Consider the following 21,886-nt stretch of genomic DNA (forward strand, 5'->3'; position numbering starts at 1 on the left):
GCTCACTGTGGAGAGCCAGCCCATCTGTGTCACTGACTTTGTCATTTTATTAGGAGGGAGGACTTGTTGTTCCTTTGTGCTTGGCTGTGAAGGAAATGAAAAGCCTATCCAAAGGTCTGTTTTGTATGAAACAATCCTCCCCAGGGCACGTTGCTGTGCTGGAAAGGTCATGAGGGCTTGTGAAACCCAGCGCCAGGACGCCTGTGACTGCCTCCCGAAATGCGAGGCATCCCTCACTGACTCAAACAGGGCCCTGCTGACACCGGATCCCACCCGTGGGTGCAGGAGGAGAGGCGGCAAGCTGTGCCCAGAGGCGAAGTTCATGTGCAGCCGGGGCTGCTTTACGACCCAGCCTGGCTCCAGCAGCCTCCCTTCCAGCACAATCCCCCTGCTGATGCTCCCTGCTGCTGCCAGTGGTCCTGGCCTTTCATCCCACGGTTGGCAACCCCACTGCAGGCTGGAGGGCACTGTCCTGCTCCAAGGGCAGCACTGGGCTCAGCAGGGTAAGCAGCACTCACACCACAGGATGTCACCGGGAGCAGCTCCCGGCTGAGGCGTGAGTCATGCTGAGATGCTGAGACAGTGTCTTGCAGTATGGGAGGGGAGGCAGAGTGTCCTGCAAGGGCCTCCACCCTGCCTCCTCCCCATTCTCCCTGCCCTGGGGCACCAGTACATGCAGGCACCTGTATTTCAGCCGCATCACATCCCCCTGAACCAGGCACAGCACTCAGTGAGCACCCAGCTGGGCTACCCAGGCCAGGACCCTTCCCCACACCACGAGGGGTGTAGCTGGCACCCTGATGAAATACAGGGGACAAGAAATGTCCTGTCCACCCCTCTGGTGGCCCTGCTTTCCCTCCTACATGGTGCCAGGCTGCTTTGGGACCATTGACTGGCTCAGACAGATGTCTTCAGCTGCAATCCCTTTTAAGGCAGGTTTTGTGCGGGCCAGCAGCTGAAAACTGCCCTCCTGCAAGTCTCCTCCGTCTGGCCAGCCCTGCGGCCAGTCCCCATGGACCACTTGGCCCAGCTCCTCCTGTGTCAGGAATGCTCCCACCCCGGCTGGGGCAGCAGGTGCCTCTGCATGGCACTGCACACCCAGTGACCCGGCTGGAGCAGAGCCTGGCCATCCCCTCCTCTCTGTGTCCCCACAGACCTTCTGGAGATTGTTCTGTTCACTCAAGAGATCAGGCGCAGGACGTGAGCCACTCTCACAAAGAAGGCACCACCGAGCCACATGGTGCTCTCTGCCAGCCCTGCCTGCATGGGGCTGTGTGCCTGCTGACCCCTCGTGGCTCCTCGGTTGTCCTGGCTGGGTTACCAGAACCCACGGACCTTGGGCTACGCCCAGCCTGCTCCACCTGGAGTGAGCCAAAGCATGGTGGTGTGTGCCCTGCAAATCTACGTGAATCCCAGCAAGCCAACTCAGTGGGAAGGCTGCTGTGGGACACAGCCCTGGATCCTGCACACCATGGGAGCCGTGCCTGCACCCTGCTCGTGGCTCGAGACCTCACTCCTGTCCCCCAGATCAGCAGGCATGCACAGGGCTGGGGCAGTGCAGCAAAGCCATCTGCCAGAGGGCCCCAGCAGAGAGGAAGGAAAGGCTACAGGTACTCCCAGAGCACAGCAGTATCTCAGGAGCCCATGGGATACAGCCTCTTGCCCATTTTACAGGGAGCAAGTCCATAAACACTTGGAATGCCGGTGTGCAAAACCCATCAGTGCTCTGCAATAGATCAGTCCCACTGTGCTGGAGGGAGCTGGCTGAAAACGCTGCAGCAGGCTGACATTTGGGGTCACTCCTCCTCTGCCATCCAGGGTCCCCCAAGGACACAAACCCGACTGTGTGAGAGCCTTCTTGGAGCGGCAGTGAGCAGCAGGCAGCTCATCCCTCTTCGTTGGGGTGCTGCCCATGGTGCCGTGCCCACGCATACAGCAAAGTCATCCAGTGGGCAGCTCCAGTGCTGGGCAGAGACAGCACTGGGGAGCAGGAGAAGGGCAGGGGTGGTATTTTCAGCAAAGCCAGGTCCCACCCAAAGCATCATTTCAAATCAAGGTTCATAGCCTGACAGGGAAACAACCCAGCCAGCGCCAAGGAGAGCAGCCTCTTCAGGAAAGCCCAGCTTTATCTTATCTGCAGACCTTGTTCCAGCTAATTTAACCATTAGACTGAGCATGCCTCAGCTGTCGATGCCCTCTGATAGGAATCTGTGGGTGGGGCTCTATCCTGAAGCATCAGGCGCCAGTGCTCCCCGATGGCATGGCAACAGCCCTGGGAAAACCTGGGCTGTCCCATTTGTTTGTTTGGGTGGTGTTGTTATGGCCAGGGCTATCCCCTCCCTTGGCAAGAGCCTGCACCAGCTCCCCAGCTCCATCTGTGCCCTATTTTGTGCAAGGTCCTTCCGGCCCCCAAGAGTTTCTTGGGCTCCTGGGGCAGAGTTGTGAGTCAAGAGCTCCTGGGTGTGCCAGAGCTGCCTGCCCATGCATCTCCCTCAAGCATCTTGGCCACTGGTGACTACTGCAGTAACAATAGGAAAAGGCACTGGCCTTTTTGCAGGCAGGGCGGTGACATAAGCCAATTTGGGTTTGTTTTGCTAACACAGCAAGAAAAAACCAGCTATTTCTGTGTAGCAGACCAGCCCATCTGCCTGGGCAGCAGCTCTAGGCTCCCCCTCCTGCCCCACCTTGCTGGAGTGGGATAGGGGCTTTCACAGTTCTCACAGCCCCACAGCACCCTTGCACAGAGGGGAGAGGATGGACCCGGGAGGGCTTGACCCGGGGGCCTGTGAAACCCTGGTCCAGCATTGTCCCAGCACTCTCACAACTGCGGATCCTGCAACATCCCCCTCCCTGGCCATGTTTCAACCATACTTGTGCAAGTCAAAGGCCCTCTCAGCCAAGACTATTTGTCGTAAAATATGCACCACACAACCCAGCGTGGAACTCTAATTTGACAAGAAAATTATAGGATGGCTTAAAACAAGCCTGGCAGAAGCTGGAGGGAGCTGCCAGGCGCGTGATCCCATCAAAAGGCCTGCAGAGCTCTCGGTGTGCCCTGCAAAAGGGGCTGGATGGCTCTCCCCCACTCCCCTGCCATCACCTCCGGATTTGCACACGGCTAATCCCATTACCAGACAGACAGGAAAACAACGGCACGAAAGCGGCTGTCGGGGCAAATTACACCCAAAGGAAAACCTCTGGGATACATCTTCATAAGGCTGACAGGAGACCGCTGGCTGGGAGAAATCGTGAGCAAGACAGCAGCAGGAAAGGCCTTGCGGGGGTGGGGGGCTTGGGGAAGGGGCTTGGAAAGGGGCACTCTGTGGGTTTGTGGCGCACCCACCAGCACACTGCCACTGGTGCTGTAATACCCCAAATGGTTTGAGCCTGTCAAATATGCTCGTGCCACGCCAAAATCCGTGCTCAGTGCCCTTGGGGACACAGTGCAGAGCTGTCCTGCCTCGGGCACGGGCAGTCACATGGCTGCTTCCAGCTGAAACTGTAAAAACGCTTCCAGGCCACTTCAGGCAGCTGGCTGCCCCCACAGCCCCTTGTCAGGTCAGCTTTCACCCTCAGAGGCAGGGTGTGAGTTATCATCACCAGGTTAATGTTACACTGCCCGAGCAATAACACAGAGCCCGGGCCAGCTCCCCGCTCAGTGCGGATGGAGCACGCAGGGCTGCTCGTGTGGGGACAACAGGGACATGGTGCGGCTTCCATCCGTGGGACAAAAGGCTGTGGCATGCCTTGTCCACCTTTCCAACCCTGCCAAGATGTGGAAAATCTCCTCCAATTCCACCCAGGCTCCCCCAGTCTCCCTGAGTACAATCTGGCCAAAGTCTCTGCTGCCATCTGCTATTTTCTGCAAGTTTCCATTAGTGGCAGCCCAAGGAAACCTCCTGGCTAAATCCTGCTGGGGGAGGATTTGGTACATTTTCCTGGCATGGCCTGGCTGTTTCTATTGTGGTTATCAAATGGGGCCAGGATTGTCAAGGAAGCAAAGTCTGTTGCTTTGGAAAGCTGCCCAGTGTCCAGGAGGGGTTGCCTCGGCCTGCACATGGGTGCTGGGGCTGGCAGGGACTGTGGGCACTACTCAGGGGCTATTTGCAGGGGATCTGTGCCAGGGATCACCTCCCCAGCCTCCTTGGCAGCACCGTTTGCCCTGGGCTGGCTCCAGGCTGTTGATGCCACACCTTTTAATCCTGGTTAAAAATTCACTGGAGGTGAGGCAAAGGGGTGCAGAAATGTTTGCTCTCTCTGGGAGCATGCAGCTCAGTGTGGTCATGCCGTGCCAGCGGAGCAGGAAGGTAAAAAGGATGTGACTACTGTGCTCTGACATCCCCAGGTAGGACAGAGGGCCAGGGCAGAGCAGGAGAGAGGAGGAGTCACAGGTTTGCACAGCCTGCACTCCTCCATCCCTCAGCACAGGTATTCCTCCCACAGCAGTCTGCCCCAGGCCAATCCAGGAGCCCTTTGAGCTCCTGGGGATGGTTCCCAGCTGCTCACCCTACCTGAAAACCTAAAGGCTGATGCAGAGCTCTGCCTGCATCCTGGGGTGTTCCCCACTGGTGAGGGGGAGCCAGCACCATCCTCACCAGTGTCACAGCCAGAGCCTGCACCAGCAGCTCGCCCTGAGTGACACTCCAGGGCACTGCACTGGCAGGGAGATTTACAGCCCAAGTGCTTCTCCTCTGCTTGGTTTTGTGCCATTCCTTCTTCTTCATCCCTGCCTGCCCTCCTACACCCTCTCCAGTATTTACACCCAGTTGTTTAACCTCCCACTGGGACCAGGCCAAAGCTCAGCCAGGCCAGGAGAGCCCCTCTGCTGACTCCAGGGAGTAGCTGAGCCGGCTCTTGGTCTGTATGGAAACCAGCTGTGCTTACTGGGTCACTTTCAATATCCCATCTTAAATCACATCTTCCAGCACCTCATCTCTTTTGGCTCCTATTTGGTGACTTCCCAGCAAATGCTTTAAATCTGTCTCGTTTCCCTGCCCAGCTGGCCCCCAGTGTCCCAGAGCCATCCTGTCCTGCCATCTCCCTGCATTTCAGGACCCCTCCACACCGTGATGGTTGCAACTCCCTTCCCTGCATGGACTGGCTCAGATGTACCCAGGGCTGCCCTCATCATTCCTACCCCTACCAGCTCCTTTCCTGGTGTTTCCCATGTGGGCAGCGTGCTGTGCCTCTCTAGGAGCAGCCTTTGTGCGCTCTCCATGCCTTTTCTGGGCCGTGAAGGATGGCACAAGCTGTGCAGCCCCGCTTCTGCTGGCACAGGCACCCTCAGCCTTGTGTTGAGAAGCACCACTAGGTGACAATCCTGGTCCTCCCGCAGTCTGGGGACACTCAGGCTGGCACCCATCACCCAGACTGCACTCAGAATAGTTTGACCAGCTGGTGAGTTCTCTGCTGAGCTCTGTTGGCTCCCAGGTTTCCTGGGAGCCAGCAAGTGAAATGTCCCAGGACAAATTCACAGGGCTTGGGGGATTTCCAAGCAAAGCTGCATCCACTTTGTTCTCTATTTTCATCTGTACCCTGGAGAACTTGTCTGTAATCACCAGGGCCCTCCGACTTTTTTATCCCAACAGCAAGTCCAAGCTGAAAAAAAACTAAAATATTTGACATCCCTGAGGGGAAGGATGTTTTCCAAGCCTCAAGTAGAGGAGCACTTTCAGCTCACATAGGCCTCCCAAAAATAAATACAAAAATGCACCAAGGATTAGAGGCCAGAGCTGCTTTCCCTGCTTGAGCAAGGTGCCACAGCCCCAGCCCCTCAGCGCACACAGATAATCCCACATAAGACCCCAAAGCCCTGCCAGAGCCTTCGGGTTCCGGCTCTTAACACCCATCCTGTACGTGGGGACCTGGTCCCCAGCCTGCTGTACCTGGAAACACTTTGTGTGACAAGAGGCACCCAGTCCCTCCACCCACCTGGGGGTGGGGGGACATTGCCCCCCCAGAGCCTGAGCAGCCAGGTTGTGCCCCTTGGCGTAGCAGGACGCTGTGATATTTGCAGGCTTCCCAGCACTCCCTTGTGCAGCAGAGCTGAATTTTGCCTATTTTTGATTTCATTGCATTCCTTCATCAAAACTCTCATGGGGAAATGAAAATGTAAGGTTTAAAAAAAAAAAAATAAAATAAAATAAAGGAAGCGGGGGGGGAAAGGCAGCCCATGGTGGGATCCTGCTGGCATGCTGAGCCTGGCTGGTGCACAGCATGGGGCCAGGTAGGTGCTGGGGAGGAGAATCTGCTTGTGCAGGCCATCAGGGGAGCTCCCTGCTGCAGGGATTGCCACAGGCTAGCAGAGAGGCTGTATGAAGCTCGTTAATTAATGATGGGAAATAAGAGTTGCAAGGGGAGATGGATTCGTGCCGAGGGCATTGCTGGCAGCTCTACTGGGCCCCGGGTGAGCGATGGGCACCCCCACCTCAGCACTGCTGCTGCTGCTGCACGGGGCAAACTTGGCAAATTCTGGCTGAGAGGGCCCAGCTGTGGGTCAGGGAAGGAGCTGCAGAGCAACACCACTCTGATTTACACCGCAGCCCTGTCCCTAAAGCATTCCATCAAGTCTCTATGGAAACCCCACCAAAACATAACACACAGAGCCCGTTCCAGAGCCGGGAGCTGCGCTGCTGGGCCCTCTGTGCCTGGGAAAAGGCTTCGTGCAGCTGGGATTGCTGCCAGGAGGGAAAAGCCGCTGCTCCCTGCTCGCCCCTTCCCGCAGCTGTGCCCGCTGCATTTCCCAGCTGTGCCCTGGCTGTGGCTGGCAACCAACCCCTTCTGCGTGGCAACGGAGCAGCTCCGGGGCTGGGTTCAACCATCGTGGGGGCCACCAAGGCTGTCTTCCCCAGCAGACAGGGCCACCGGGATGCCTGGGTCCCGAGGGGGGCACAGCCAGCCCAACGGGGTTCTTGCAAGAACGTGACAGAAGGGACGAGCCCGAGCAGCAGTTCCCAGAACCGGTGTTTGGCTTGGCAGCCCCAAGCTCCGTGCCTCACCCTCCAGACGCCCGGCTCCGAGGGGGAATAGCTGGATGTCTAAAAGCAGGCCTGGCAGCAGGGCTGCGATCTGCCTGGGGACAGGGCAGCCCCCAGGGGCCAGCCAATGCCCCCACACTGCATTCCTGCCCTGCTGCTGCCAGGCTGAGCTTTCCCAGTGGCAGCCCCACTCGGGCACTCTGCTGCTCAGAAGCCCGGGCTGGGGGGAACAATGGCAGCTGCTCTTTAACTTCTTTCCCCTGGTTTCCCACTCCCCAAAGCTGGGAAGGACCCATCCCATCCCATCCCATCTGCAGGGCCAGCCCAGCTCCTACAAGCCCGTTGTGCTCACAGCACAGGGAACAGCTTCTCGGGAGGAGCTGGGACAGGGCCACAGCAGCAGGGTCCCACCTTGTCATGGCACCCGAGGGATGCTGTGTGCTGTGCACGGCTTCCCCCACCTCCACCCGGAGCTGAGCTGCACAGCACATCTCTCAAAACCTTTATTGTCAGCAAATAACAAAAGTCAGCCCTGCCGCAGCGCAGGGAGCCTGGCGAGAGCAGGGTGCTGGCACCCAGGGCTCGCTGCCCAGCGGGTCCTGCCCCAGCCCCCTCCCTGCTCTCCTGGGCAGCAGCAGGGCTGAGCGTGCACGGGGGGACGGGTGAGAGGGGGGTACGTGTCATTCTCCAAAGCGAGGAGCACATTTACAACTGATTATAAATAAACAACAACAATGAGAAACCTCCAGCCCTGGGAAGCAGGGGGGGTCCTGCTGCCCAGGCCACCAGCCCAATGCGCTCTGTCCTCCAAAGGTGGGGAGAGGAGAGCCCCTTCCACCAGGGCTGCAGCTGCCAGGTGCCCCCTGGCACAGGCTGTGCCTCCAGGAGGATCAGGCTGGGGGGCACCAACCTCAACCAGCCCGCAGAGCAGGCTGGGGCACCTGCCTGGGTGCACCTACAGGGATTCAAAGACAGGGATGGAGGGAGCTGCCAGACCTAACAGTGGACAGGGCCAGCTGTGGGACCCAGGGACAGTGAGAGCCAAGGCACAGAACCTGGGAAGGGCCAGGGGAAGGCCAGTGCTGCCAGGTGTCACACATCTCCAGCAGCTGGTGAGAAAGAGCACTGAGGGACAGCCTGGAGCACCCTCCCACGGTGGGATTCCTGCCACCACCTTCCTCCATCCTCAGCCCTTTGGGTGCCACCTGCCATCCCTTGCCCACAGGGACATCCCCACACCTGCCCTGCTGCCTCCCACACTCGGGGGGCTGGTGGGAGGGCTGGGGAGGGCAGAGCGCATTGGGAACCACCAGAGATACCTTCTACCTTAGCCTTAAAACACTGAAGCTTATATTAGAGACCATGATAATAACCCAGGGGCAGAGCTGTCCTGCCCAGAGTAGAGCCAGCAGAGAGGGCACAGCTCCGTGGCCAGCCTGGTGAGGGTCTGCTCGGGCTGGAGCAGGAGGTTAGTACAGGAGGGGCACAGAGCGGGCAGGTGGGCAGGGACACTGCCTAGGGCTGGTTCTTCGCCTCAGGGTCTTTGTCGTAGATGTAGCTTCCCACAGCTCCGGTGTTGACACCTGCACAGGGCAAGAAACGGGAGGGTGAGGACACAGGTGGGAAGGTGGCATGCTCCAGGGAGGTTCCCTCTGACCATCGACAGCGGCAGCCCACGCAGGGCACATGCCCCTGGTCTGGGTCCCTCCCTTGTGCTCCCAGGCTCTCACTCACCCTTTGGGCCGAAGAGGATCCCGTAGCAGGGCTTGTGGCAGTACGGCTGTCCATCGTGCTGTGCGGAGCAGAGAGAAAAACCTGTCACCAGGGCTGGGGGCCAGGGAAAATCCAGTCCCCAGGGCGTGTCCACCTGGCTGGACACCTCTCTTGCTCTTCCCCTGCAGACACCTCAACAACCCCAGCACTTCCTCAGGCTGCGGGGCTGCTCCTCCCAGGCCTGCCCTCCAGCAAAGGCAGTGGGTGCCATCAGGATGGCCTGGGTCATCTCAGCCATGCCCCGCTGGCATCCCCTGGCAGGCCAGGGTTCTGAGGCTGGCACCCCCTTACCTCGGCGTGTCCCCCCGGGGTCAGCGTCTTGCTGCAGCGCTCACAGCGTAGGCAGGGACGGTGCCAGTCCTTCCCCAGTGAAGTCACCTTCTCAGCTGGAGGACAAGGAGGGAGGGTCACACCAGCCCCCTGCAATATGCTGAGGGGGAGCATTCCCCATGGGGGTATCACAAAATCCCAGCAGAGCCCTCAGGATCTCCAGCCTCCCACATCCTTCCCACCCCTCTGATGCCTCGAGGGTGACAGGGGATGGCTGAGGACAGCTTATTACCACATGGGAGGTGACACAGCAGGGGATACAATGGGGATAAAGCCCTTTGCCCAGGAGTATATCCAAGAGGACCCATCCCTGAAGGTCCCTCAGGCACATCCCTCTAAACCTACAACCCCTTCTCCGATCCAAACCCCACTCGCAGCCTCTCTGCATGCCCCAGGGTTCCTGCACAGAGCCCAGCCCCATGGGCTCATGCCACCCTGCAGGGCCATGCCTCCCTGAGGTACGCACACACTGCCCACTTGCCACCTTACCAAAGTAGACCCTCTTGCCACAGCGCGGGCACATGTTGGGCTCCCCGGTGAAGGTGGTGACACTGGAGGCTGGAAGAGAAGAGGACACGTGCCGGGGAAGTGTGGGGACATCTCAGCCAGGACACACCGGGGTGGGGTGGACCCCACACACAAACCCTGCAGCACACACCGTCACCAAACAGCACTGGCTGCCCAGCATGGCAAAGGGCCAGGCTGCCTGTCCTGCCCTGCCCCTCACCTTTGCTGGGTCCTTTGGGAGGTGCAGCATTCACCTTCCTCTCCTCCACCTTCACCGGGTGCTCGATGGGTCCTGGAGCAGTCTGCCCCTCGATCTGCGGCTTGTCATAGATGTAGGAGCCGGCCCCGCCGATGTTCACCCCTGCAGAGGGGCACAGAGAGGCTGCGGTGGCCTGGGAGCCCTCGGGGTCTCCATCATCCCCCCAGCCCCCTGTCTCTCCTCCCCCAGCCCTGCTGAGTCAGGGGCCACTGCTGCACTTCAGCCCTGGTTTGCTTTATCCTGACTCAAGCTTTCTCCAGCCACATCTGGGATAGGAGACTAACTCCACCTTCTGTTTGAATGGGAATTTGGTTTTTTAAATTAAAAAAAAATAAATAAAAAAGGGCAGCTGTCAGAATAGATTCCTTCCTCCCTCCCTCCCTCCTTCCTTCCCTCCAGCAGCTCTTCTCTCCCTCTGCACAAGCAGACAGCAGGCCTGGGACTGCAATTTGCTGGCTTGATGCTCAGCCCATGCTAGCCTGGCTTCTGGGATGTTGGGGGGCCACCAGTGAGGATGAGGGGACCTGGCCCCTCCTGCAGCCCCAAGCACAGCACCACAGGCAGCGGGGACACTGACATACCTTTGGGGCCGAACAGTGTGGCGTAACAGGGCTTGTGGCAGAAGGGCTTCCCATCGTGCTGGGGAGAGAGGGCAGTGTTAGGATGCTGAGCGGTGGCCACGGTTCCCTCAGCAGCACCTTCGTCCTCTGGCGTTCAGAGACCACCGTGGCTGTGCCGGCACCCTAAAGTGCACCCGGTTTTGGGTCTGCAGCAGCAGACCCAAAACCCCCGGCCTGAGCACTCGGGGGTTACGCCTGCATCAAGCACTCAGGCTGCTGGGCACAGGTCGTGCCCTGGGGCTGGAGCACCAGCAAGGCATGGCTTCACCCCTCAGCACGCTGTGCACAGCCAGGCCACTCGCAGTGCTCAGAGCACCGTGGGAGCTCAGCTTCGCCTTTCCCTCACCTTGGCCCAAGATCAGAGGCCCTGCACGGGCTCTGGTCCAGCCCAGCTGCTATCGACCCCACTATCGTCTGGGGTGATTATCACAGGAAGGCAGGAGACAGGCGATAAGCCCCAGAACTCCCCGTTTCTCATGGGCCAGCTGGAACCCAGTCCAAGAGAAAAGAAAGAGTGTTTGTGGCTGGAGCAGGGGCCCAGGAGGGCTGCCACACACACTGCCCTGGGTAGAAAACCCACTGGGAGCCCGTGCTCAGGCAGGATCCCACCCATCCCATCGTCTGCTCGGCCCCACTCAGCACCTCAGCCCTGCTCCTGCCCTGTGCTCCTGCCCTCCATCCCTCTGCTGCAAGGCAAGGACTCCTTGCCCACGAAGGGCAGGCAAGGTGGCAGCTGAGCAGAGGTGCCGTGCCAAAAGCGAGGGCTGGCACAGCCAGAGGTAAGGCTGAGGGAGGGAGGGAGGGAGAAGGTTCTGGGCTGGCCAAAGGCAGCTGCAAAATATTGCAAGGCATAAATATGAGCGTGCTCACAGTGTTGCCATGCCAGAGGGGAGAGTAAACATTTAACTGGTCTCCCCGCGACACCTTTCCAACCTAGCCTCCTCAAAAGGAGGGAGAAAAAGCAGGGAAGGGCCAAATCTGCTGTCGGCAGAGTCAGTGGGGCTTGGCTGCCATCCCCTATGGGAACAGAATCCAACCTTATATGGAGAAGCAGCAAATCTTCTGGGCTTAACCCGGTCTGTAGCTCAGATCCACCTCACTGGCAGGACAGGCCCCACTTCCCCACGGGCTGGGGGCCACCAGCACGGCTGTCCCTGCCTGTGCCCAGCTGTGCTGCCTGCTAGAGCCAAGCTAAGGAGCTGGTGACACTGTGGAATGACAGGTGCTGTGCAACCCTGGGGCACCGCGTGTCACGCAGGGACACAGCACAGGAGAAATGCAGTTGCTCCTAAGCCTGAGCAGCTGCAACCAGCAGCACGGCGCCTTGACGCTCCCAAGTGCAGGGAGTGGCAGTGGCACCACACTCCAGCAAAAGCTCCGAGCACGGAGAGCACCGGTGCAGAGCTCTCGCTGCCGTGGCAACCCCGGCATTCCCTGTTTTGGATGGGTTTAGCCACAGGTCAGTGCAGGCTCTCAGCACACACAAAGCCTGGGCATTGCCCAAACAAGTCTGCCACGTGCATGGAGCTTCAAGTGCTTACTGGGGCATGCTAAGCCCCAACCACAGCTGCCTGGGAGCCCAGGGTGACAGAGCAGGGTCACCACACGTGGTGCCAGCACCACTCTGTGGCTTGCCCAGGGCTGTGCACAAGAGCAGCCTGAGTTGCAGCAGCAGCGTTCAAAGCCACAGTGTGTTCTCCTGGGCTCGCATGCTGCAGAGACAGCGCCTCCACATGGCATCAGATATCTGCCCCAGCCCTGGCTTTGGGATTTTATCCCACCACGGCTCCCACCCTGCCCGCCCTGGCAGCTCTTACCTCAGCGTGCCCACCCGGGGTCAGGGTCTTGTTGCAGCGCTCACACTTCAGGCAGAACTTGTGCCAGTCCTTGCCCAGGGAAGACACCTTCTCGGCTGCAGGGGACACGAGAGAGGGTTGAGCCACTGCCCAGCACCCGCACCCAGGGGAAGCCAGGCTGTGGGAACCAGGGGGGGCTGCACCCGAGAGGGGCTGCACTCACTCAAGAGGGGCTGCTCACATTGTGCACATCAGCCACACTGCAGGAAACAGGAGCCACTGTGCTGCAGCCCCCAGGACCCTGCAGCCCCATGGGACATGGGCACAAACCCCCCCAGTCTCTGTATTAAGAAGATTAACCCTGTCCCAGCTGGAAGCAGGACACCACCCAGCTGCTGTCCCACAGCCGCGCTTTCCCACGCGCCAGTCCAGCAACGGTAGCATTTTCTTTCCTACTCCCCGTGTCTATTTTTACCCACCACATTACCCGGGATGACTTCACTCCCATTCAAATATTTGGCGTTTCCATGCCCACCCCGCCCTTGCAGTCACACTCCCCCCACGCACACTCAGCCTCTCCCCGGGGAGCCTCAGCCGCAGCTCCAGAGATGCTCCCAGGAGGAGAGGATGGCAGACGGCCTCCACTGCCACACAGGATGGACATGTGGCCTGGAAAACACCTGTCCCTCTTGCCCCCACCCAGGAACAGGCACCACGTGCAGATGGGTGCACGGCCACCGTCCTTGCATGGCCACAAGCCTGCAGAGCAACTCACTGCCAGCGCTGAAAACAGTGTCAAAACACCAGCAGACAAATTCAGGGAAGGCAAATGCTTTGAGATTGGTTGTATGAATACAAATACAATCCTTCCATCTGGCCCTGAGCTGTAGGTCTCCAGGAGCACCCTGGGAGGCAGCACAGGCTGCCAGTGCTTCTCTTGCATCCCCAGCCTTGCACCATCCCTTCTCCCTCCCAGCTCCTGGGCGGCCGCGGGCTGCCTTGTGCCCCCCACGGATTCCTGCTGGCCCTCCCTCTGCCCTGCACATGTGCAGAGACAGCTGGAAAACAATGTGAGCCCGTCAAAGCCACCATAAAACCAAATCAGGAGAGCCAAATAAAATATTTAACAAGCAAATAAAGTGCAACCAGAGCTGGCTGCACTCCATGAGAAGACCTCCTCCGCGATGTTGGGTTTCCCCCTGAGGACCTCAGCAAATGTCACCTGTTTCTATCCAGTCGAGATGGGGGTCCAGAGCTCCCCAAAGGGCAGGTCCTGGCTTCTAGAGCCACCCTCCTCCCAAGGCAAACAGCTGCATCCGGGGCACGTCACAAGGCCAAGATAAGCTGAAACAATGCCATCATCACCCAGAAATTCCATCCCATTGCAAAGCCGGTGGTGGGAGGGAGGGGCAGTGTGATGGGGCAGAGCCAGAGCCATTGTACCAGGGTGCACAGGGAACTCCCGAGAGCACCCCTAAGCAAGCACACGGGAGATGGACTTTGGGGACTTGCATCAGTTGGAAGAAACTCCAAATCCACCTCCAGACATGCAGGTTGTTTAACCAAACCCAGGCAGGAGCAGACCGCATGGTGAAGGGATGCCCCACCAGAGCCTGGGATCCGGCCTGCCTACCCAAACTTGCCAGGGCTAATCCCTGCTGGCTCCAAGCCCAGGGGCTCAGGAGGGCCCGAGCCTCCCCAGCCCCTCACAGAAGGTAGCACATGAGGAAGAAGTGAGAGCTGCCCTCCTTTTCCTCTGCAGCCTTCATCTGCCACTGGGAGCGGAGAACCAGCTGCAGGGTGAATAGCCCCCAGGCCCCCCAGACCCCAAGGATTCTCCAAAACTAGGGGAATACAGCGGTCCCAGCATCCCACTGCCCTGGGGCCATTGCAGGAGCTCGGCATCCTCCCAGCCCTCCCTCCAGGACGGTTCCTCCCCGGGGTGACCAGGGAGGGAAACGGAGCGTGATGGGCTGAAAGCCGAGCCAGGGGCTCGGGGCCAAAGAACCACTCGGCTTTGTCACAGTGGATGCACACAGGGCCAGCCCAGCGCCGCCACGGGTACAAAGCAAGGAGGAAGCTCCCGGCGGATGTTTTCCAGAGGCTGTGGCAATTATAGCTGGCCACAGCCCCCACCAGCTCCTTCCTGCCCCCGCGATACAAAACGCTCCCCCAGTGAATGACCCCACCCCAAAAATAATATTTCAGCAGATGGACTATTTCAGCCAGACCCTGGCTCCTCCCTGCCAGATGCATCCCTGAGCCAGGCAGAGCAAGAGGGATCTCGGGGCACGCACAGCCCGTGGCAGGGGATGGGGCGGGAGGGATGGGGCGGCCCGGAGCACCGGGACAGCCCGGGAACCACGGGGGCTGCCCTCGCCTCCAGATGGAAATGCTGCCCAGAGGGCGGTCGGGCATCCTCTGCCTGCAAACAAGGATTCCCGGGGGATGCATCTGGGATGGCTTTCCAGAAGGCATTGTTTGCAGCAAGCAGAGGAAGCCGCTTGGAGCCACCCCGGCCCATTTCCAGGGCAGCGGCCTGCGGCCACACCATCCCATAAATCAGTGCGGAGGGAAGGGACCAGCGCCCAGATTTCCTGTCACTCGGCCACAGCTGCTGTGCTGTTGCATCAGCTCCAGAGAAAAGGCTCTGGCCACATCCTGCTGCTGCCGGGAGAGCCCCGCTCCTCGCCCCACAGCCCCGGGGCTCACCCAGCATCGGCCGTGCGGGCTCGGAGCGGGGCTCGGCACAGTGCAGATGTGTCACTGCAGCCAGCTCTGCCACCAAAGGCCGTGCCCGTGCCCTCCCGGCACGGACATCGCCCGCACACATCCTGCTCTGGCCCCCGAATTGCCCCTCACAGCCCAGTTTAAACCAGCTGGGCAGCACCCCCTGGAAGGGCAGGGTTAAGGGTGCTTCACTGCAGGAATTTGGCCTCTGCCACATGTGTGTGGCTCAGGGGTTTGCCAGCCTTGTGTGTGTGGGCATGGGGTGCCCATGGATGATAAACCTCTCCCCAGAGGAAACAGCCCCGAGGAAAGGATGAGGCACAGTCGGGGACACGTCTGGCTGCAGGACATAGCTGTGGGTGGGTTTGCTCTGTGCAGGGGATGCAGCCCACGCTGCCGAGGGACACCAGAGGCCAGGAGCAGGCAAGCAGCCGAGGGGGTGCCAAGGCAGATTGATCCCATGGCTCCACAGCAGCCCCACCCCAGAGACAACGTGGCTCAGCCCGTAATTACCCGCCGTGCCCAGACAGAGCAGCTGGCACAGGCCAGAGGTGGGCGCATCTTCTCGGGATGGGAAGAGAGCATCCCTCCTCCCAGTTTCTGTCCCGCCAGCCGCACCGAGCCAGCCCCAGGCCCTCGTACAGGTATTTCCACAGCCTGACGTCAGTGCTGCTCCCAGGCGGAGGCTTATTCAGCAAAGGAACCATAACTGCAGCTGCGTCTCTGCAAAGGGCTGTGCCCCATCCGTCCTACCACAGCCCTGACAGGGCATGGGGAAGGGCTGACAAAGCCCAGTCTGGCAGTAAGGATGCCAAATCCCCACAGGGATCCAGAGACAGGCATCCCTAGCAGAGAGGGATGCTGTCAGACTGATTGTAGATTCACTTCAGAGCAGTCGCAGACACAAAGGAATGAAGAAAGAAAAGTGCAAGGAGAAGGAGCCTGGTAAACGGCTGGAAGCAGAGCCAAGAGCCATGAGCCAGCAGCCTCGTCTCCTCCCCAGTTCCTCACAAAGTGGCCAAGAGATGGAAAAGGTGGAAGGAGAGGTTGAGGATTTCCTGCCCTTGCCATGCCGGCCATATCCCAGCACACCGCCCTGCCCAGCATCTGCACTGCCTTCCCATGCCCCTCAGCCCATCCCCAGCCCTGCCCTCCTCAGGCACAGCTCCTCTCCCCCATCCCACAGTCGCTGCTGACGCTTACACCGCACCCTGATTTGTGGCCAAACATATATATTTAGCTCTCCTGCAGCAAGGCAAGGGAAGGCAGCCCTCCAGCTTGCTGGGCTCCCTCCAAGTGTGCAACAAAGCCAGCTCAGTACGGCCTTGCTGCAGAGCGCAGCCGCGGGGAACAGGGAATATCCTGGGGGGCTCCCACTTCCAGCCAAGGGGAGGGACAAGGTCTTCCCCGGGGTCCAAGCACCCAGGTGCAAGAGAAGGTTGTTCAACTTCCAGCCACAGCACTGGAAATGCTCGAACCAAATGTTCAATTTGGTGCACAGCACTGCTCCCATCCAGGCTGCTGCTCCCTGCCTCTCCTCTGACACAGCCTCACCTACTGCAGGCACTTCCCTGGCCAGGAGCCTCCAGTCTCCTGCTCCGGTTGGCAGGGCAGCCTCCAGCAAGTCCCTCACCATTTTCCACAGAGCTTCATCAAGCAGCATGTGAATGGGACACATTTGAGGTTGGGCAGCTTGGCTGTGTCTGTGCTGGGAGAGGATCAGTGGTGTTTCCAGCCAGGCACTGGGTCCAGCTAGGGCTGAGCCCAAGGAATCTGCTGCTTTCCATATAGCCCTGCATGTGAGGCATGGCAGGCAGGACCCCGGGGGGGGCAGGGGATGCAGCCCACACTGCCAAGGACATCACCATAAAAATCAGAGGCCCACCTGCAGCCCTCCCTTTGCCCACCACACAACCAGGGGCAGAGCGGCCACTGAGAGCCAGGCACAGGTGGACACACACCAAACCATTCCCTGGTTGGTTCAGAGCACAGTGTTCCTTCCCTCTGCACATGGAGATGTCATCTCTGGCAGGCAGTGCTGGGAGAATAAGACAGTTTCCTGGCCCGTTTCAGCAAGAGCATGATTCTGGGACATGCTGGAGCAGCCAAGCTTGTCAAAGCGCCCTTCCTGTCCCATGGCTCCTCACCTCCCCACCCTGCTGGCCCCCCCATAGCTCCATGCAGGGTTTGGCACAGGGCTGAGGATGCTCAGGGGCTGCAGCACTGGGGTTCCCCATGGTGGGACAGCTCTCCTCATCCTCATTCCAGGACCCATCTCCCACTATCACCTCCCTGGCGGCATCAGGGCCCTTGGCAATGTGTACCACCACAACCAGAAGTGGCACCACGGCTCATGCTCCAGGCTCTGTGTTTGATTGCAACACTGCCGTGACAGATTTTCCATTATTCCATTACTTCTTGCTTGGGTGTTCCTGCTCCGCCTTTCCCTCCCTTTCTTTTCCAGTCCCATCACCTCACCTCTCCCCATCCCTGTGCTCCTGGCAGGGACCGGAGGGAGGGTGGGAACATGAGGATCTGTCTGCCTAGAAGGTGGGACACGGGTGCAGGACTCTATAATCCAGACACCAAACTGAGTCACCCAGGACCAGCCTTGGGTTTGCAGAGGGCTGTCTGCCAGCTCCAAGCCTCCAGCACCCACGGCCCCAGGAGCAGCACCGCTCCCCACTGCTGGCAATGCCAGCACCACACTGCCAGGAGACCCAGGACACAAGAGCAAGGAGACCCAGCCCTCAAACCACCCTGTTCTGCACTCCCACAAACTATTTTCTGCAGCCCGTGCTTTGTTCCTGAGGTAAAAACTAATGCTCATCAGCCCATTATTCTTCAGCTTCCCCCAGAGGCGTCCCTCCCATCGGCAGGGCTCTGCGCAGGGAGCAGGGAAGTGGAGCATCCTTAGTTACCATTCTGCAAGGTCCACTCACCCTCCCAGACCTGGGAGGAGGCACTTCCCAAGGAGCCCAGCCCGCTCCGTGCCCACGAAGAGCCGCTTCCTTTGTTAGGGAGGGCTGTAATGGAAATCCAGCCCTCCTGCTGCTCCTGCCCCACCATCTCCCTGCCTGGAGCCCAGCACAGCAGTTACTTATTAATTGCAGAGTGCCTTCTGCAGCTTGAATTTCGCCGGGCGGCCCCGGCGGTGCCGTGCCCTGCAGGGAGAGCACCCCACACCTGGCTGCACCCCGTGTCCCCCTGCGCCCCAGCGTGCCCGTGGGCTCAGGCATCTGCTGCAGGCCCCTGGCAGCAGCTGGGCTTGGGCCTTCCTTGCTTCCCAGCTGGATGTGTCCTGTCCTCAGCCCCCCTCTGGAATTCCACCAGCAAACCAACGCTGGAGAGCAGCTTTAAGCCTGGGGGGCTACTGAGTGACTCGCACCTGCTTTCCTGACGCCCCTTTCCAAACAAACAGAGCAGCAGCCTCTCGCCAGCCCTCGTGCAGCCAGCTCCCCAAAAGCAGGCGTGCTTGCTGCATCCCTGGGGCTTGCGCCTGCCTCGTGCTTGGGATGGGAAAACAGGAAATCCCCTGCTGCCGCAATCCCCCGCTGCTCTGGGAAGAAAGGATGGGAGGCGGAAAGGCTTGGCCAGGGCTCCCGGTGACCCTGCAAAACTCATTTAAGGCTTAGCAACGTGCAAGGGAGGTGGGGAAGTGCGTGATTCTTTGGCTGCGGGAGACTTTAGTCCGTCCGGAGCTTCCTGCCCGAAGTGACAGCCCAAAGCCAGCCCCGAGCCCAGCCCGCTGCCACCTGCCAGCGCTGGACGGGAGCTGGGCCCCCACCCGCCGGCTGCTCCTCCAGTCAAACATTTACTTCATCCAGCCAACCTCCCAAAGCAGGAAAGTTAGCCCCAACCGTTCCTGGAAACAATGTCACAGACCTCAACCGCCTTTCAAAAAAAAAAAAGGAAAAAAAAGCCAAAAAACTATTTTTAAATTTCCCTGTGCTTTTTAAAGGAAAAAAGCTCATTCTGTAGCTCAGGAAACGCCCACATCCTCCTGACTGCGCAGGGAGGAGCCCATTGGATTTTTCCAGGGAGCATGAAGCAACAGGCATGCTGGAAATGAGTTTTCCATCGGTGCCCAGGAGTGCCGGCGCTGGGCAGCCGCTCCTGGTTGCGCGGGGCCGGGACGGGAGCCGGCGGCATTTCTCACACATAACCCCGGCTGCAATCCCAGGCATTCGGGCAGCCCGAGCTGCCAGCGCTCATTCAGCACAGCCAGGGAGGCTCCCGAACAAGCGGGGCTTTATCAATCACCTCCCCGCTAAGCTTCGGACCGGCCCAGCAATTCAGGAGCGACACCAAACCCCGGACGTGGAGCTCCCATCGCCTTCCCACCGAACCACGCGGCCCACCGGGAGGAAAGCCCGGGATCCGCATCCCGGAAAGACGGCTCAGAATTTACATGGAGCTGTTATGCATTGAATAAACGGACTCAGGTTTATTCTTCCAGAGCCTGGGCGGTTCCTCAAGGAAAAGCTCAAGGCATCAACAGGGACACGCTGCAGCCTATCTCAGCTCTAAGCACAGAGAAGTTTTTTGCTCCTGTTTCAGATCACCACCACCTCCTCTCCCCAAGTCTCTCTCAGGGGCAGCAGTGGCAGTATTCCCTGCGGGAAGGTGCGGGATGGGGGCTGGCACTGCCAGGCACCTGCCTCCAGGGCAGGGAGGGGGAGCCGCGGAGCAGCAGGGACCGGGACAGGGACCACTGCACCTACAGAAACGCCCCCGGAGAGAGAGCAGCTGGGGCAGGGGGTACAGCCCTGTTCCCCCCCAGACCACATCCTCAGAAGACCCACAAGTCCCCCTGGACACGGGGGGAGAAAAAGAGCACGGAGACGGCTGTGGGTTGGTGCTTCTCCTGGCACAGCCTGGCCTCCTGCGGCAAGGCAGGGGTCTCTGAGCCCAGCCCAGCCCTCACCCCCCACGCAGGGCGGGCTCATCCCTGGAGCGAGAGGAGCTCTGCCCCCGGGTCAGTGCCCAGCTGGCTGGGGAGGCACTATTTTCTGCTTAAAAAGGAAAAGATTCATACAAAGAAAGACATCCAAGGGGCCAAGCCCTTCCCACCCACACACAAATAGGTTTGTTTAAAGGAGGAAGACAGCAAATTTCTATTTTCCCGTGTTTACTTGGAGATGGCCGGAAAAGAATGAAAGCACCAATGCCTCCAATGTTCAAACATTATCAGGATCCTTTGGTATTTCTCCACCAAGCAAACACACTGAGGCAACAGGGGCTGGACCCCGGAGCAGCGGGGGGAGATGGGCAGGGAGGGCTGTAGGGAGGCAGCGCCAGGCCAGCTGGACCCTGTGGTCAGCAGGGCCCCGGGGGCCGCTCGGGCTGGAGTTCTGGATCCATCCCTGAGCCATGCCGAGCTCACGGTGCAGGCCCAAGGGCGCTCACCCAGGGGGTCAGGTCAGTGCCAGGAAGGCTGCGGGCTGGGCAGCTCCTCCGGGAGCGTCACAGGGGCACCAAGGCCGAGGATCAGCCGCTGCTCCAGCTCCCTGCGAGCCGGGCAGCGGCGCTCAGCCCGCGCTGCCTGACAGGAGACACGCCAGCCCCGCTTCCCAGAGATCCTGACCAGCCACAACCCCAAGCAGGGCCCTCAGAGAGCTGCAGGGACTCTCTGCTGCCCTAACCCAGCCCAGGCGTGCTGAGTTCTGGATCTCCGAGCCCAGGAGCTGCCTTTGAAGAAGTCCCGTAGAAACCCCAAACCCTTCGTTAGCTCGCCCAGCTGGGAACAGCCCTCAGGGGGCTGGCTGCGAGGCGAGACGGGGAGGGGTGAATGGCACACCTGGGGCCAGGTTTGCAGGGAATCAAAGAAACCGGCTGCGAGAAGGTTTTGTTTGCACCTGCCACTGCCAACTTCCCCGCCCCAAGAGATCCCCTGAACCACGGGAGCCCCATCCCAGTACCGGCCGTGTCGAGTGGGCTGCGTTCCCCTGACCCCAAACCAGCAGTACCCGGGGACAGGAGCCACCTCACTTTCAGTACCCCAGGTGCGGGCACACACCCCAGCCAGGGCTCCTCACCGCCTGCTTCCCCCTCAGCCCAGCAAGCCCGGGAATGCCCACACCGTCTGTGTCGCCTGCCCCAGGGCCAGCCGGCAGCAGCCCTCGGCACAGCCCGGGGGTGCCGAGCGGAGGGGCCGCGGCCACGCCGGGGGCGCCGCGGGGAGAAGGAGCCGCTGCCGGGCGGGGCTCCGGGTGACCCCGGGGCAGCTGCGGCGGGGCGCACACCGGGGCGATGCATCCCGGCGGCACAAAAGGGGATGCGCCGGGGCTCAGGGAAGGGGAAGGCAGGGATGAGCGCCAGTTGTGGGCTGAGGGACCGGTTTGAGGTCCCGGGGATGCGTCTCGGCGCGGGAAGGGGATGCGGGGCCGGGCCCCGCGGATGCGCTCACCGAAGTACACGGTCTTGTCGCACTTGGGGCACTTGGATGCCATGGCGGGAGAGCGGAGCCGAGCCGAGCCGTGCAGTGCCGAGCCGTGGTGTGATGTGCCGCGCCGTGCGCCCCGCTCCGCCCGGCCCCCGCCCACCGCCGCCCGGGGGGAGCCGGGGCGGGGCTGCCGCCGAGCGGGGCCGGCTCGGTACGGCTCGGCTCCAGCCCGGCGCAGCAGGTGCCCGGTCCCTGCGGCGGAGAGACCACTCCCTGCCCTGTCTCCCATCCCCAAAGACCAAAGTCGGGACAGGAGCGCTCCCGACTTCCCTTGCCTGGGAAAAAAACCTCCATAATAAACAGGTTGTAGATGAGCGACGCGACTTGGGGGTTTTTACCGGCCCCAAAGAACCACGGGCCGGGAGCCTCCCCGGCTGAGTCCGTCCAGCAGCCGCCCCCGGGACATGAGTGGGGGGTGGCGGTCCCGGGCAGCCGCCGCAGAGGGGCTC

At 60.3% G+C, this 21,886-nt stretch overlaps 1 protein-coding gene across 1 annotated transcript; it reads right to left on the reverse strand.

The window, feature by feature from the left end:
• Nucleotides 1–7,467: 7,467 nt before the first annotated feature.
• Nucleotides 7,468–21,572, reverse strand: LOC100218042 (cysteine-rich protein 2). Its single transcript, XM_030279769.4, has 8 exons — nt 21,402–21,572; nt 12,284–12,378; nt 10,428–10,485; nt 9,808–9,948; nt 9,570–9,638; nt 9,042–9,136; nt 8,712–8,769; nt 7,468–8,560 (listed from the first exon to the last, which is right to left on the reverse strand). The coding sequence occupies exons 1-8, from the start codon at nt 21,442–21,444 to the stop codon at nt 8,493–8,495; spliced, it is 627 nt and encodes a 208-aa protein (XP_030135629.1). The 5' UTR covers nt 21,445–21,572; the 3' UTR covers nt 7,468–8,492.
• Nucleotides 21,573–21,886: the final 314 nt, after the last annotated feature.

Source organism: Taeniopygia guttata, chromosome 8 (genome assembly GCF_048771995.1).
Source record: "Taeniopygia guttata chromosome 8, bTaeGut7.mat, whole genome shotgun sequence".
Classification (NCBI taxonomy): Eukaryota; Metazoa; Chordata; class Aves; order Passeriformes; family Estrildidae; genus Taeniopygia; species Taeniopygia guttata.

What these genes read in the sequence shown, in the direction of transcription:
- LOC100218042 (XM_030279769.4), bottom strand. Translation starts at nt 21,444, where the DNA reads ATGGCATCCAAGTGCCCCAAGTGCGACAAGACCGTGTACTTCG. An exon ending in CCCCGGGTGGGCACGCTGAG is followed by an intron (nt 10,486 to 12,283) that starts GTAAGAGCTGCC and finishes CTCTCTCCCCAG; the next exon opens with CACGATGGGAAGCCCTTCTG. An exon ending in TCCCAAAGGACCCAGCAAAG is followed by an intron (nt 9,639 to 9,807) that starts GTGAGGGGCAGG and finishes CTTCTCTTCCAG; the next exon opens with CCTCCAGTGTCACCACCTTC.